The sequence below is a fragment of the Corvus cornix genome, chromosome Z, assembly GCF_000738735.6.
Source record: "Corvus cornix cornix isolate S_Up_H32 chromosome Z, ASM73873v5, whole genome shotgun sequence".
NCBI classification, from domain to species: domain Eukaryota; kingdom Metazoa; phylum Chordata; class Aves; order Passeriformes; family Corvidae; genus Corvus; species Corvus cornix.
In genome coordinates, this window is record NC_046357.1 from 22,698,870 (window position 1) to 22,715,305 (window position 16,436).

The window sequence follows — 16,436 nt, forward strand, 5'->3', positions numbered from 1 at the left end:
TTAAAAATCAGGATTCATGGGCAATTAAGATACAGAAATCTTAAGGCAAGGGAAATATCAGCTCTAAACCACATCCTTTCCTATTTATGTCAACATTGCTGGTTTTGATCCTGCTTCATTAAAAAAAAAAAAAAAAAAAAAAAGTTGGTTTCAAGGGTTTCAAATTTCAAAGACAGGTTTCAAAAGAATTTTTGCTTTTCCAAAACACAAATTGAAGCTCCACTTTTTCAAGTCAAGTCATATATCCATCTTCAGTGCACCTATTTACTTTTCATTTACTCTGATAGGAATTCCACTTAGGTAACCAAGAGGAAAAAAGTTCCTGACATGGGGGAGGAAAGGTACAGTGCCTCTTTTTTTATCTTTGCTCCAGACTCCACAACAACACAGAGATAAGTTGGGCCTGAATGCAATGCAAAGCTTACTTCCCTATTTACCTCCTAAGCCTTCCTGTAGCTGTCTTAAGAAAAGCCATATGATGGGTCATAGAATGGTTAGGTTTTTCTTAAAATAAGACCTCTAAGTTCATTGAGTCTAACAATCAACCCAGCACCACCACCATATTCACCACTAAAATGTGTCCTCAACAGTTCCAGGAATGGTGACTCCAACCACTTTCCTGGGCAGCCTGTTCCAATGCTTGACAACCCTTTCTGTGAAGAAATTTTTCATAATGTCTAATACAAACCTTCCCTAGTCCAACTTGAAGCCATTTCCTCTTGTCTTACCACTTCTAACTTGGGAGAAAAAACCTGAACCCTACCCATCTATAGCATCCTTTCAGGTACTTGCGGAGTGATAAGGTCCCCCCTGAGCCTCTTTTTCTCCAGGCTAAACACCCCCAGCTCCTTCAGCCACTCCTCATAGGGTCGTCCAGACCCTTCACCAGCTCCATTGCCCTTCTCTGGACGCACTCCAGCACCAAAATGACCTTCCTGTAGTGAAGGACCCAAAATTGGACACAGAATTTGAGGTGTGGCCACACCAGTGCCAAGTACAGGGGGACAATCCCTGCCCTGGTCCTGCTGGCCATACCATTGCTGATCCAGGCCAGGATGCCATTTGCCCTCTTGGCCACCTGGGCACACCCTGGCTCACGTTCAGTCGCTGTCACCAGCACCCCCAGGTCCTTTTCCTGTGGGCAGTTTTGCAGCCACTCTGCCCCAGCCTGTGGCACTGCCTGGGGTTGTTGTGACCCAAGAGCAGGACCTGGCACTGGCCCTTGTTGAACCTCACACCATCGGCCTCAGCCCATGATCCAGCCTGTCCAGATCCCTCTGCAGAGCCTTCCTGCCCTCCAGCAGATCAGCACTCCCACCCAGCTTGGTGTCATCTGCAAACTGCCTGAAGGCGCATTCAATCCTCTTGCACAGGTCATCAACAAAGATACTAAACAGGGCTGATGTAAGTATTGAGCCCTTTGTAAAATACTCCTTAATGAAATAGATCTTTGGGATCACAGCTGCTAGCATCCACCATTCCCTTTCAGAGCTTTGCATCTCAGTGCATCTCAGTTCACATGGTGAACAGACCAAAGCAAAGTACCTGGACAGACTGAGAAGAAGTTAGCTGGTGCCTACCTGTAGGGAGGAAAAGACATAAAAAATATCCTTAAAAGTATGTACCTTAAATAAGTCTTTAGAGGGAAAAATGTAACATTAAAAAAAAAAAAAAAAGCTTCTGTTAACACTGTCAGTGGTATGTTTTTCTGAGGAAAAAAGTGGATAGGTATTTCTTCTCCCATGTTCCTCATCAAATGGAACAGAATGACCTCAGATCTGTGGCGTAAGTTTTTATCATGACACTTTCCTCCACAAATTTCAGGTGAATCTGAAATTGTGGATCTGGGAGGGGTAAAGGAAAAGTGAAGCTCTACCCTTACTCTCCTCCTTACGCATAGAAGACCTGAATAAGGGTGGTCAGTGCAGGAGGTTTTTTTTAATTGGTGTGTGGTATTTTTTCCTTTCGTGGGAAGGATGGAAACTTGACTTAGCATTTAGATGTGCTGTGGCACGTCTGCACGAGCTCTGGAACAAACAGCTGACAACTCGATGCCTTTAAAGGTCTGCAGTTAAAACCACACTGAATGGATTATCATTATAACCTAGTCAAAACTGGTAACATGTGATCAGAGCTCCTTGTTTTTAGAGCCAAATTGCTAATGATTGCTTTTCACAGTTGACTGAGAGCCACAATTTTTTTTTTGCTCCCATGAAAAGTCCCAACTCCGTGTGCAGTGTCAGGGCTGGAGGGTGAGGGTTCAGCCAGACAGTACCAAAAGTGTTTCAAGAGGACTACAGCTGTGGCATTTCCCCATAGGATCACAGGTACTGGCCACCCATGTCCCTTACCAAAAGGCTGACCCCCACCTGGATACAACCCGAAAGGACTTTGTCGCCAGGTAGGGGTAGGCCTCTCCTCCCAGGCAAGAAGTGACAGGACAAGAGGACATAGTTCAAGGACACTGAGGTGCTGGAGCAAGTCCAGAGAAGGGCAATGGAGCTGTGAAAGGGTCTGGAGCACGAGTCCTGTGGGGAGGGGCTGAGAGAGCTGAGTTTGTTTAGCCCTGTGAAAAGGAAGAGGCTCATGGGAGACCTTATCACTTTGTACAACTACCTGAAAGGAGGCTGTAGCCAGGCAGGAGTTGGCCTTATGGGAAGGGATGTGGGTAGTATGAGGACGTAATTTTAAGCTGTGACAGGGGAGCTTTGGGCTGGACATCTGGAAGAATTTCTTCACAGAAAGGGTGATTAGACACTGGAATGGGCTGCCCAGGGATGTGGTGGAGTCACCATCCCTGGAGGTGTTTAAGGAAAGTCCAGATGTGCCACTTGGTGCCATGGTCTGGTTGACATGGTGTTCGGCCACAAGTCGGACTCGATGACCTCAGCGGCCTTACCCACTCCAACTGATTCGGTGACTGTGACTCCTCGAGCCCGGCCAGCGGTGGCCGGGAGCACAACGACCCGCAGCCCTGTCCCGCCCGGCGCTGTCCCCGGCCCTCCGCCCTCAGCGCCTCCTCCCTCCCCCCGCCAGCGGCCGCGGGCGCTTGGGCGCCGCCATGCGGGGAAGCAGCGCCGCGCTCCCGGCTGGCGCGGCGGACAAGATGGCGGCTCCCATGGAGCTGAGCTGCTGGGGAGGAGACTGGGGGCTGCCGTCCCTGCACCCGGAGTGTCTCACCGTCATGGTAACGGGCGGCGGCCACCACGCGGCCCGGGGGGAAGGGAGGGAGCGGCGGCGCCCCGGGGCTTGCTTGCCGCCCGCACGGACATCTGCGGGGCTCCTCCTTGCCCCGGGAGAGGCCGGGGGTGGGAGGCGCGATGCTGGGCCCGCGGCGCGGCCCTGGCTCGTTCCCGACGGGAGACGCCGACAACGCTGCCGTCCTTCCCGGGAACGCCGAGCCCTTCCCGGGGCCGCTGCCTTCCTTCCCGGGGGCTGCGGGGCCTCTGCCCAGTGTTGCCTGGAGCCGCGTTAGGGCAATGAAGCCCGACCGAAAACCGTCTTGCACCTGCTGGTGGTTGGTCCTCAGTGCACGAAGGTGTTTAACACAACTTTTAAAGCCCTGTCTTACGCTTTTCTTGCACATTGTGACAGGTTTTCTCCCCTGCGCTCCAATCTTTATTGCAGGCTTATGCCAAATTTTCTGGGGCTCCCGTGACAGTGAATACTGTAAATAACTCCTGGAGAGCTCCGAAAGGTATCGTCTTTGCAGCCTTCATTATTTTAATCACAGCCGCGATACAAATGTGGGTTCCATTTTCTGTGTTTGCGTTGGGTTTGTGTTCATGACTGCAGTCTCCCTCAGTTAAATGACTTCACAGGATCAAGTGTGATGAATTTGTGAGAATAAAATAATGCAAGTCATAAATGAAGTGCTTCAGAGGACAATTTATCAAAATGTGTATGGGTGAAGCGGCAGACAGTTAACAAAGCAGTAACGCCAAGTATGTAGCTGTTTCCGTCAGGCAGTCTGAATTGATGGTATAGTGAAAGCAAATTTGTGAGCTTTTTGCACTTTGCATATTTATAAATTAGTAGTAACTAGACTTGTGTATGGGAGAGCTCTTTGGTTACCTGTAGCTTAACGGTTTGGTACAGTTGAAAGTGGAATGTGAGCCTCAGCAAGTACAGCTTACACCACCTGGGATGTTTAGTGCTGTGCTGAGTTAGAGGGTTTGACTGATAAAAGGTGAAGGTAAGCTGTCAGAGAGGAATTTTTTGTTTTGGATGCTTCTATTCATTGCTTATTTGTTTGCTCAGCAGTTATTGTCTTGGTGTATTTCGGAGAGGTAAAATCACTGCAGGCTTAAAGTCCTCTGTCACACTTAACCACATTGTCAGTTCAGGCAATACTGTATTCATACAGAAGTTGAGCCTTTGGTTCTTGCTTTTCAGTGTGTTTTCTGTTAGGGGGAAATACCAAGAACTGGTTGGGTGGACTTGCTAGAAATTTGGTGGCTATCCTCATAAGGAAAATACATAAAATAAATTAAGAAAGCAGTCTAAGAGTAAGTGTTGGTGATAATTGATATTTTAATATTATTTAGCACTGTCCTGTTGGGCTTGTTGTGGCAGTTATGTTGTGAATATGCTGTAAAATAGCCCCTGTTACACATACTTTGCACTCTACATGCTTTGATCATGCAGTTTTATGACTAAAGGCTGTCCAGTCAACTACTGAGAGAGGGGAAGTATGTAGTTCTTTGACTGATTCATGGTTATGCAGTGGTAGCTTGGGTACTGGTTGTAGCAAGGCTAGAGAAAAAAGGTGGTTAAAATGGATTTGGAGGGGAGGGACAGAGGAAAAATTGAAAAGAGGCTCAGAGGTGAATGAATTGAGAGAGCAGTTGGACTTAGTTGGAACTTTTATCTTAAAATGAACATCTGAAATCCAGACAAGTAGCCTAGCTGTCAAAGTATTGGACACCTAGCAAAAAACATTGGTTTCAGTCTGACTTGATGTTGCCCTTTTTAATGTCTTCTTATTAGTAAAGGCCACAATAGACTAAGAGTATTTGTAACCTTGGTGGAACTCCCCTGCTATGTAAAATTTTATGTTTATGTTTGCATGTTAGGAAAATCAGAGCAAGCTGTTGAGAAAAGGAAAGTACATAAAGTGACTGATTGCTTTCTATTTATGCTAAAACTCATCCATACAAATTGTTGACTGTATTATTTATGCCTTCTAGAAGATCTACCAGTCCTGGTATCAGAAGACATTGTTATTTCTCAGCCAGCAAAAATACTGAACTTCTTAAGAAAGCAGGTAAGTCTCTTTCAAAAAGATTTGTTTTCTTTGCCTTGCAGTGACTCTTGCGTGTCTCCTTTGTACACTGATACAGGCTTCCAAAAACCTGGAATTTAGTTCAGACCCAATGTTTTTCAGTTTTTCATACATGCATGAGAATTGCAAAATGGTGGATAAGAAATTGCTCTTTAAAAGTTTGATCATTAGTTGAGTGAAAGATTTAAAAATAAACATGAAAAAATTTAAATTGAAAAGGATGTCAAACTGTCCTAAATCGAGCAGTTTCTTACTGATCACCCTGCTTGTAATTATAAACTTTCGATGTCATTATGACTTTGCATAGGATATCATAGTTTACGCTAACAGTTTAAATGGGTCATTTCCCAGTGCTCATTTTTTCAAAGATAATACATACAGTGTTGTTTTTAATCTATGTATTTTTTCTATAGCTTGTAACATAAAAATGTCTGCAGGCATTTCTTGATGCACACCAGGTTATTGCCTCTTCCTTGGCTTTTGTAGGACTCTTAATGTTTTGTACACAAATAATAAAGCTGTGCAATTTCTTCTTTTCACAAAGTATAAAGATACCTAATAAACAGTGGCATCGTCTTTTTATTCCTAAGATGGTCCTCTAGCCCACTGTTCTGCTTTTACATGAGAAATGCACTTCCTGTCTGGTCAGATGATCTGACGAATGCCATGTTAGTGAAACTTCAAACCTTCATGGGGAAAAACAGAATCTGAAAACTGCATTTGAGATGGAATTTTAGACAGTTTATTTGAAATTCTGAAGTTTCAGATTCATTTGGATTGAATTTGAATTCGATATTCATGTGAATAACAAAGGTTCCATAATGTTGGGGGGAAAAACCCTCTTTATGTTAAACAGTTACATGCTTACTTTCCAGATGTCCAAGTATCAGCACTGGCCCTTTGTTTCTAAATTAATGTAGCAAATCTACTCACTTCCCACAAAATTTACCAATCCTTATAATGTATCTTAGAAGAATCCAGTGTTAGAATTAAAAGATCCGTCACTAACTGCATTAATTTAGCGGCATATTTGATCCCTTACATTGTTAGCATCCAGTTTCTTAACTTCTAGAATGCAAAATAGGGGAATGCATGCTTTTTATTTTATGCTTACACCTGCTGAAGTGTCAGATGCTTCTTCAGAAATAACAATGGAGACTTACCAGAGGTTTTCTATATCCCTGAGTGTTGAAAAATTGCCTCTGTATCGCTGGACATTTGCTTGGAAACAAATAGGAAGGAGATGCAAGGGTTATTTTGGAAATAGGAGGGCCCAAAGCTCTAGGAATGGGAAACTGGAAAAGCAAGAAGCAACAGGGTTTGGCAGAGTTGACCTGAAGAAGGAAAATTCTAGTGAGTGCATGCTTTCTGTCCCAAAAATTGTTTATATATTTACTGCCTTGATAGCTCTTAAGTTTGAAGTAACTTTGCATTGATCGTGTTTTTTGAAAGTTCTGTGTAAGACTATATTTTTGGTTTGGGTTGTTTTTTTTTTTTAAATTTGTAGAAATACAATGCTGATTATGATTTGTCTGCAAAACAAGGAGCTGATACACTGGCATATATTGCACTACTTGAAGAGAAACTGCTTCCTGCTCTGGTAAATATTAATAAATACTTTGTAATGGTCAGAATATTTGGAATTGAATGCTGAAAGAGGTGCCCAGCATGAGAGACATTAAAGTCTCTCAGCACAGCCCTGGCTGGAACATAGTTGCTTTGTTAGTCTGTTTTTTGGAAATACTGCCTAGCAACTTCTGAAAAGGAGAGAAGTGTGTGTTTGTGGAGTGTCAAGTAATAATAGTAGATTTATGAAAGACATTTTAAAAGTATACCTAGAAGATTTTTTTCTTTTAGATCTTTTTTTTCTGTTGGTCTTTGGGAAACAGTAGCCTGAAAATACCTTATTGTGGCCATGTTTTGTTTCATTTGATTTCCTGAAAAACCTTTGATTAAGATGTGTCTGATGTGAGACACACAACTGGAAGCCTTTTGAACTGTTGAATTAAAATTTTTGATTAATGAAAATGCCCATCAGGAGCTTAATTTTTCAGTTCTAAATAAGGCATGGCCATTTGCCCTTTACACCATTTCAGTGTAATTACATTAGCACTATAAAACCCACAGACACTGAGTGACTGAATGACTTTGGCTTCATTTTGTACAGATTATATCATAAGCTAGCCTTTTCAGCTGACCCTGGTTTCAAATTCATAATTTCATAGTATCTTTAATTTTAAGATTTCTATAAAATTTCAAAACAAAATTCCAGGAAGTTCAAACCTGTTGCTATATGTGTGCAACTTTTTTGTAATATAGTTACAAGATAGTGTGTGTGTGTGTGTGTGTACATACACTGTATCTGTACATAGATAGTACACATGTAATTTTATGCAGATGAATATAGTTCTCCATAATGTCTTTTGTGTTTTTCTTTATTTTGAAGGTAACTATTGCCTTACTTATATACTCCTATACTCAGAGGATTAGTGTATTCCTTTGCAGAGCCTGGTAGGCCTAAATTACAATAATTCCTGGTTCTTCTGCTTTTCTGAGCAAGATCGTCTTGCACATGAAGTTTCATGAGATGTCTACTCATGTCATTCAGATTTCAGTTATATTTTTCTTCATGTTGATACAGCTGCACACTTTCTGGATTGAGGCTGAAAATTACTGCAGTGTGACAAAGCCATGGTTTGCCTCAAAGATTGCCTTCCCACTGAGTTTGTATCTGCCTGGAAAGATGTCCAGGGAAGCGCTGAACAGGATCTTGCTGACCAAGGGAGGACCTCCACTCTACAGTCTCACTGAAGTGGAAGCACAGGTATGTGTTGTGCATTAAGGAGTTCGTAAGTTGGTTCTGTCAAAGACAAGAACTGAAACAGTCTAGCACACTTTCAAATGATGAATGGTGCTGTGCAGCCTGGCTACACCTAGGGCTCTTAGACAGTCTTGTGTCTCATCAGATATACAGGGATGCCAAGGAGTGCCTAAATCTCCTGTCGAAGAGATTGGGAACAGCTCAGTTTTTCTTTGGAGATACGTGAGTGTGATTTTTAAAAATTGTTTTGGTAAATGATTAATAGAAAAGGTACCACACCAGTCTCTGAACACTTGAACTTTTTTTTTTTTTAACCTGCTGGGATGTTAAAAGTGCTTCCAAGTTGCTCATCTGAATGAGCAAACAGGGCACAAATGACATAGTTGGACTGACTCAATGTGATGTCTCCCTTATCCTGCTTTTTTCCACAGCAAGGGAAATGCTGCCCACGGCTGCTAAGAAAATGTAAGGTGCACTGGGGAACACTTTCTAGCCACTGAATGTCACCTCGTAGCTTTGTATGTAGAAAAAAATGTTTTAGGCTGAGGTGTTAGTACTCTGCCCTCATGGGAGGAGGGTGTAGGTCCAGGAACACTATTCCTGTGGTATGTGTGCAGAACAGGAAGCAGATAGGGACAACATAGAGCCAAAAATGATCCCTTCTTTAGCTGTTGAAGTTGGACCACTCCATGAGAGGGTCCTGGTCCCCAGTGTGACTTTTGTGGTGCCAGAAAGGTGTTTTAGAGTGTCTTGTTTAGGATAGCATGACTATGTTTTAATGCTGACATTACTGTTTCAGCTTGCCAGCATGTCTCTAGTTAAGAGATGCTGAAAGGAGTAGATAGTTGGTACAAAGCATTTATCAGGTTGATAGGCAAAGGTGGAATGACAGAAGAGCTGACTGTATTCTGTCCCGAGTTGTGTTTGACATACATGGAAAACTAGGTTGTGGAAATCTTAAAAGTCTTACCTTGAATCACTTCAGTGTTTTCTTGTGTTACTCTTTTTAGGCCTACCACCTTGGATGCCTTCGTGTTTGGCTTCCTTGCACCAATTTATAAAGTGTGCTTCCCCAGGGTACAGTTGCAAGAGCATTTGAAACAGCTTCCCAATCTGTGTCGATTTTGTGATGATATTCTAACTTGCTACTTCAGGTTAACTGTCTCAGGCAAGTTGTGATTCTTTTATCCTTTTTGTTATCTATACTTGTGTTGGGATTAGTACTCTAGGGTTCCATTTGTGAACCAAGGCACATTAGATTTCATGTAGTTTATGCTAGACTTTCTGTGGCGAAGTGGAGAAACTTTTAAAGTTGAGCAGAAAGGATTCAAAATCAAAAGCAAGTGTCAATACTCAGTTTTAGATTCTGTCAAGCATTGGCATATGGCTCACGCTTAGTACTCCTGATTTTCTCACATGGAATGGCTTTTCCACTTAAATTCTTCTTTGCATAAAAATAGTGTGTGAACTCTCTCTCCAATGTGAGTTTATTTTTTAATAATTTAAAAGCTTTTGTAAATACCTTTTCACTCTTCCTCTTTCTGCCTTCACTCTCCAGGCTATTCTCCAGCTGGACAGGATACAGCAGATGCTAATCTGCAGAAACTCACACAGCTTGTAAATAAGGAATCCAACTTGATTGAAAAGGTTACTTTTACTTCAGTATCTTTAATTTTGCTGCTTTGTTGTGGTTACTTGTTCACAGATACCTTTGCATGGCAATTGCAACTATACAGTGGACTTTATTTTAATTATTTCTTTTCTAGTGAATTACATTTTGTAGAGAGGTGGGAAGAATATTACACAATTTCGAAGGAGGAATTAATGAAGCCTTGCACTTAGAAAAGAATTTTTAATACAACCAAAAGAACATTGTCTTGCAGGTGTGCACACCAACAAAGGAGTGGTATCTTTCTGCAAGCGCACATTCAGCAAAGGAGGAGGCAAATGTGTTGGTCAAAACCCGGACATGGTCCTGCACATTAAGACTGATCACCAGCTTTCCTTGCTCCCAGCTGCATGCTGTAGTATCTAAGCAGCAGTCACTCTTCTCCTGCTTGTTCTACATCTAGCTGTTTTTCCTATGTTCCTTGTTTCTAAGGCTGTCACTCAGCACCTGCCAAAAGCTATACAACTTACCTGAAAAATACTTGTGAAGAATTAGCCTTTTCATGCAGATAGAACATTTTAACTGAAAGGGTAGAAGGCATTTCTTCCTGACAAAAACCAGTGTGTGAAATAGAAACTGTGATCAGCTTCTATAGCATTAGGTATTGATGCTCTTTCTGGCAGTGAAGTGTGGCTGTGGATGTTTTAAACAATGGGTTACATAGACATTTGTCAGGCATGATTGAGGAAATGGAATAGACCTGCCTTGAGGAAATGGAATAGACCAGGCAGCCTCTGCAGATCTGCCCTGTGCTGTCTTTTATTCTGTACCAGGTGAAACTTTTTGAGACCACATTACGCATAGGGCATTAGATGGATTTCCTATGAAAATGTGAATTGTTTATATTCAGGGGTTAATTTTAACCTGTCTTTGAAAAGGTCTTATCACAAGTTCTTTATTAAGTACTTTTTGAAATGTGTCACTAATACAAATTCAGTCAGCATCTCCCAAGCATTTCTGATGTGAAAAAAATTATTCTTGCTTGGTACTGAATATACAGAAGCATCCACTGATAGCAGTTTGACTCTTGATCTGCCTTCTAGCAGCATTTGGCTATTGTACAATTTATGACCTCTTAGAATCTGTGTTGCTTCCTTCAGTAATCTTGACCAAATGACTTGAGCAGAAGCACATCCAGTTGCCCTGGGTTTGATGTACCATATGTAAGGAAATGAATAGCAGCTCTAACACAAGCATCTGTTTGGGAGTGGAAAGAAACCAAAGCACCAGTTGTGGCTGGTCCTGACAGTAAACATACACCAACCCAGTACTAATGATGGCAGCCCTGACAAATAAGACTAATCGTATAATCTATATTCTGCTGTTGCCAGATCCGGCTCTCATTGTTTCTCTGCAGATGGACGACAACCTTCGTAAGAGTCCTCAGCATCCCCCTCGTAAGCTCACAACGCTCAAGCTTGCTGCAGGTGGAGAAGAAAGCAGTCCAATGAGTCGTTTATCACCTTGACGCCACTTGTTGCCCGTACATGTGTGTTTTGTAATTCAACTGAGTGCCACAGTAAATTTTTTTCACATGAATGTTTTGCAAGGGAAGAATCTGCTAATGGGTACAAGTAGAGAAGAAATAGAGCTTTACAATCTTCTGTCTATCTGTTTTAAGAAATTGCGTAGTTTAGGCTGGCCACACACTAAGCTGAAGCTAAGCTAAACAAAGCTTATTATTGTGGATGTTAACATCATTTTGTACAGCATACTTTTGACTTTAGCCTAGCAGAAATGTTTACCAAAAGCTAAAAATCTGCTTATGGAATGTTCACTATTACTTTATTTTGTGGGTTTTGATTTTACTGTAATCATGTTACTGTATGTGAGTGGCTATACACTTTGTCTGAAAAGGACAAAGTCCAGTTGCAAAGTCTGAAAAGACAAAATGTTGCCGTTCATGGCAGCTGAGAAATGAAAAAATGACAGGAAGGTAAATATTTTTATTGTGCTTTAATGAACTTGGGGTTTGTGTTTTATGGTTGTTTGTATCTTTGAAAATTTGTTATGTCGTACTTTGAAGGGGATTATTGAAAAGCATGTGCGCTATGGGGATTAAAATGATGCACAATGCTAACATTTCACAGTACCTCGTACTAGTCCTTTGTGAAACAGGCTTAACCTGTGCACAGGGTAATACCACATGCTGCAAAACTGTTAAGTCAAAGTCACATAAAACTTGTAGTGGATGGAGAAGTTTGATTAGTTGCTGTCAGGACAAGACTCGACTAGCAAACGTACTGTGTCTATGGATTGAAAGGGACTGGTTAGGGCTTTATAAGAAAGATGATGTAGGCTTTTAAATTTGTTGCAAATGCCTCTTAATCAGTTTTGTCTTATTTTTTAATAAGTTCTACAGTTGATTCAAAAATTAAAACTAAAAATTGTCCAAATTTTTGTTGTATGATGATCTGTCTAGTTCGAAGTTCTTTTCTCTTTGCAAACTGTGGTATTGCAGGGCATATTTCTTCTGTTGAATTACATTTTCTCTTTAACAGCAGCCTTGCCAGTTCTAGAGACCCAAGCAATTCTGCCACAAGAGAGATGCTGTAATTTTTTACTGGGAATGTACTGGCAGGTGCTTCGTGAGTAGGTGTAAAGAGAATTAGACAAGTAGATTGGCCAAAATGGCAGTGCTTGGGATACAGAATTCTGATAGCTGTATGTGTGGGATAACTGTTCTGGGTTTTCTTTTTGTTGTTTTTCTGGCCAAATCAAAATAGTCTTTCAGCTTCCCTTCGGCTACTAGTCATGTTTGAGATACACAGATAAATTATTTCCTGTTTGTAAAAGACAAGATGGTAGATTGTGTACATATTGTACCTTTGGACTTGATATGTAAGGAATGTAATATCTTTAACATTTCTTAATTGAAATGTTCCGTTTCTAATGAGCACTTTAAAATACTGTTTAAGCTTCATGCTCTTACTAGAGTATTTGTTGCAGTGATTTGAAATTAATTAATCTCATCTTTCATGGTAACTATATAAACTGACAGTCCATTACATGCAAAAGTAATTAAAATGTTTAAAATTTGTACTGGCTGTAGCTTGACAAGATTTACATGAGATCGAGTCACATAGCTTTCCAGAGTTTTTCTTTTACAAACACGGCTATGGAGTATATGCCTTAGTTTGTCACTTTTGTGAATACATACACTCAACCTATAAAGTCTCTTTGTAAAAAAGGGTTGTTGTTTCAATATTAAAATTTTGGATTTTTAGTGGAATTTTTGTAGAGCTTTTTGTGGAATTTATGTTGAGTTTTTTGAGTGTTTCTCTGTTATCCTTGTAAAAAGGTTTATCTTGTCCATTAAAAAAAAACCAAAAAACCCTGCTGACTGCTAGGACAAGAAATTGAAGCAAGTTAGCATATCCATGAGATCAGATTTTAAATTTTTATCACACCTCTTCAGTACCATTCCTTTTCTTTCAACACAGCCGCTTTTGGGAAGGGGGGAGTGGGGAGGCATGCATTTGCTGATCTTACTAAATGTGAGCTCTGGGCCACCTGACGGTGAAATTTTGGTAAACTGATTCTCAAGGAACTTCTTTCACCACATGGCAGAGGACAACAGTGCTAGAGATCACAGCAAACATTGCCTGCAATCATGCACACAATCCCAGGCAACCAGTGAGGTTGCACAGCCGTACACTCCCTTATTTTACTTTCTACCGAAGGAGAATTCAAACCCAGACTCCTTTATGTAGACAGTGTCATCCCTGGCCTGGTAACTCAGGCTTGCTCGTTAGTTTACTGGCATATTTTGTGTGCCTGAGTTCTGAAGCTGGGAGGTGAATGCTTTCCAGGGTGGGGTCAATTTGAGTAACTCTCGGTCTGCATCTGAAGTAGTCAGAGCTGCTTCTCTGGCTAGGGAAGAAAGATGAGATTGAGTTGTGATTCATCTTCCTGGAGGTGATACCTAAGAATTGAGTCCTGGATTTGTGCTGTGTCTGCTGTGTGCAAAGGAAGCCCTGGCTGCCTGACTCTTACCATCAGATGAAAACCTGCTGCGGTGATAGCTTTTCCTCCGCTGCCAGAGCTGGTGGGTGGTCTGAAACACAAGGAGTCAGGCAGCCTTCTGCCTAGGCAGCAGTGGTGTGGCCTTGGAATTGCTGTTTGCAGCCTGCTTCCTGTGCAGAGCACTGGCTGCTGTAGCTGCTGCAGCTCTGCAGTCTCTAAATACTTCAGGTTCATGTGTTCACTTTTGGCTTCTGGTGCGCACACCTATGATGTGAAAGTGTGGGATTTAGCACTGGGTTTCCAGGGCCTTGCTGCTACCAGGGCAGCTGACAAGCCTTGTCCTCCTTGCCCTCCCCCTGGAAAGGTGGTGTCTAGGAACAGATACTACCTTGAAAGCAACTTACCCAGCTGCCAGTTGTAAGTGGAGTGGACCACTTTGGCAGGTTGTAAATTTAACACCCCTGCTCCCAGGCAATCTTCTGGTGAAAGCTATGTGTAGATATCCTTAGGGCTATTTTGTGTTTTTCTGTGTCACCTGGTTGTAGGAATATATATATTGCAGAATAAACGAGATGAAAAAGTTTACAAATTAATTGCTACAAATATGTTCTATTTAACATTTCCAAGACTGCTCTAAAAATGTCTGCCCCTCCTTTCCCCTTCTCCTCTCTCCCCACTCCCATCCCGTTCTGAAAATACTGTTACATTGGGCTTTTATATACACTTACACATTCATGATGACACATCAATTTTGCTAATGTAGCATAGCACTCCATTAAGAAGAAAACCACCCTATTTGATTCCTGGTTAAAATGGTTTGCAGACTCCCTTGAGTCGGTTTCTTTTGCTTGGTATGATTCTTGGCACTGCAGCAGGAACCATTCATAGTGCCTTTTTTTTTTCCACGCAGAAAGGCAGAGCAGCTTTACATGTTAGCTTGACAAACTATGCTGTAGCTCTTAAATCTGGATGGTCTGTGCAGTTGGCAACAAGCTGTCCTAAGTGGTGATCATAGGCATGTTTCTTGATGAGAAGCTGTTCCCCATGCCCAGCCACTTGCCAGGCATATAGTACGTGATATCTGGCCTGGAGGCCTCTCAGCGATACTGCTGTTCTGCATCTGCGTGAGACCTAGCCATGCCATGATAATGGTGATGCAGGGCTTAATGCTCCTGTAGTGCCATGTGTCCTGGTCTGGGCAGCAGGGCAGAGGCCAGTCCCCACTCTGTGGTCTCCTCCTCACACAATGGAGGCCTGCCCAGCAGTGGTAAGGGCCAGGAGCAACCTGGAGCTCAGTTCTGGAGCTGAGTTCTGTATCACAGGCAGCTGCCAGGATGGCAAGTGAGTTTTTTGCACCATCTCAGGGATGTGTTAAAGCAAAAATGGAAGAACCAAGTCCAGGGTTCCCTGTACCGTGCTGGTTTGCTGTTTGTGCCTGGAGCAAAGATCCCAGGAATAGACCCCAGCTCCCTAAAGATATTAGATCAGGTTGGAATGAGAATCTGGGAAGGAGAAGGAAAGAAAATGTGATCAAGGGAGAAGCATTAGGGGCATCTGTTTTCACCCTCAATGACTTCTTGTCAAAGACTTACGAGTATCATGGTATTTGGGACTGAAAGACTGCTTCATGAGCTACAATGTACTTCTCACGTGGGCAAAACGTGGGGGGAATCCAGTGGCTTCCTTCAAGTTTGATTGAAAAAGAAAAAAACAACAAAAAAAAGATTAAAATATTTGAAATGTGCTGGGTTAGTCTGCCTCAGTGCAGGACCAAGCGAGCAAGATTTACTGTGTTTCATTAAAAGTTAAGCTAAGATCAGGAATCACTGTACTTCAGAGCAAGTGAGATCTTGCAGTAAATCAGCCCAGCACAAGGATGTTCCTCAGTGCTGTTCACCTCCCTTTTGCTCATTCTCTCTTTAAATTCACATGGGTTTTATTCTTCATGATGTCAATGTTCCAGATCTGTATATGTTCAAGTGTTGCATGTGGATTCTGTTGGTGATTTACTGTTATCAAAATACAGAATGTGGTCCTTCATTTAAGCCCTCAGTGCATAGAAATTATATGCCTTGAGTATCAAGCAGCTCATTAAGTAGAAGCAATCCTGGTGTAAACATTCAGTGCTCAAATCAAATTTACCAAGCCATTTTGACACAGGTGGTTAGGCAGCCTGCCAACTCACGCAGATGCCTCACAGTTTTTGTTTTCAGGAACAGAGAGGTGAGAGAGGGAGAGCACACACAAGAAGGTGGAAGTCTCTGCAAAGCTCTGGCTTACCCAAAGCAACCTTCAAGTAATGGAGATGGAGTCCATCTTCGCTTGTATTGTCATTTGCTGTGGTGAAAAGAAACATACACTGGGCTATGTATGTTCAGGCCAGGATTTCACAGTGAGTTTTGCTCTGAGTTGTGACCACTAGTGAGAGACGCCTCTAGAAATCCCTTCAGCAGTATGTTACAACTGCTCAGCAGCAGCCGTGGTAAGAGGAAGAGCTGTAGCACCTCCATGGCCAGTGACACATATCCTGCTGAAACTTGGTGTTGGAAAAAGGTCATTTTTTACACCTGCATGTTCTACCAAGAAATGTAGTGATTTGGATGGGAAGGATTGCTCATATCCAGATAGAAATTTGGAGAGGAGGGAAGGGAACTGATGGATACAGAACAGGCACAAATTCTCCTGGAATAGCTGAT

At 42.1% G+C, this 16,436-nt stretch overlaps 1 protein-coding gene across 8 annotated transcripts; it reads left to right on the forward strand.

Annotated features, from left to right (window-relative positions):
- The first annotated feature begins 3,062 nt into the window (after positions 1–3,062).
- Positions 3,063–13,006, forward strand: MTX3 (metaxin 3). Of its 8 annotated transcripts, none has more exons than XM_039567453.1 (9): positions 3,063–3,187; positions 3,595–3,697; positions 5,190–5,266; positions 6,792–6,884; positions 7,926–8,108; positions 8,251–8,327; positions 9,116–9,273; positions 9,664–9,752; positions 9,989–13,006. In XM_039567453.1, the coding sequence occupies exons 1-9, from the start codon at positions 3,107–3,109 to the stop codon at positions 10,175–10,177; spliced, it is 1,050 nt and encodes a 349-aa protein (XP_039423387.1). In that variant the 5' UTR covers positions 3,063–3,106; the 3' UTR covers positions 10,178–13,006. The 8 variants fall into 8 exon arrangements, with proteins under 8 accessions (XP_039423387.1, XP_039423386.1, XP_039423388.1 ...); XM_039567455.1 differs by having other exon boundaries at positions 3,066–3,187; positions 11,106–13,006; XM_039567456.1 differs by having other exon boundaries at positions 3,067–3,187; positions 11,132–13,006.
- Positions 13,007–16,436: the final 3,430 nt, after the last annotated feature.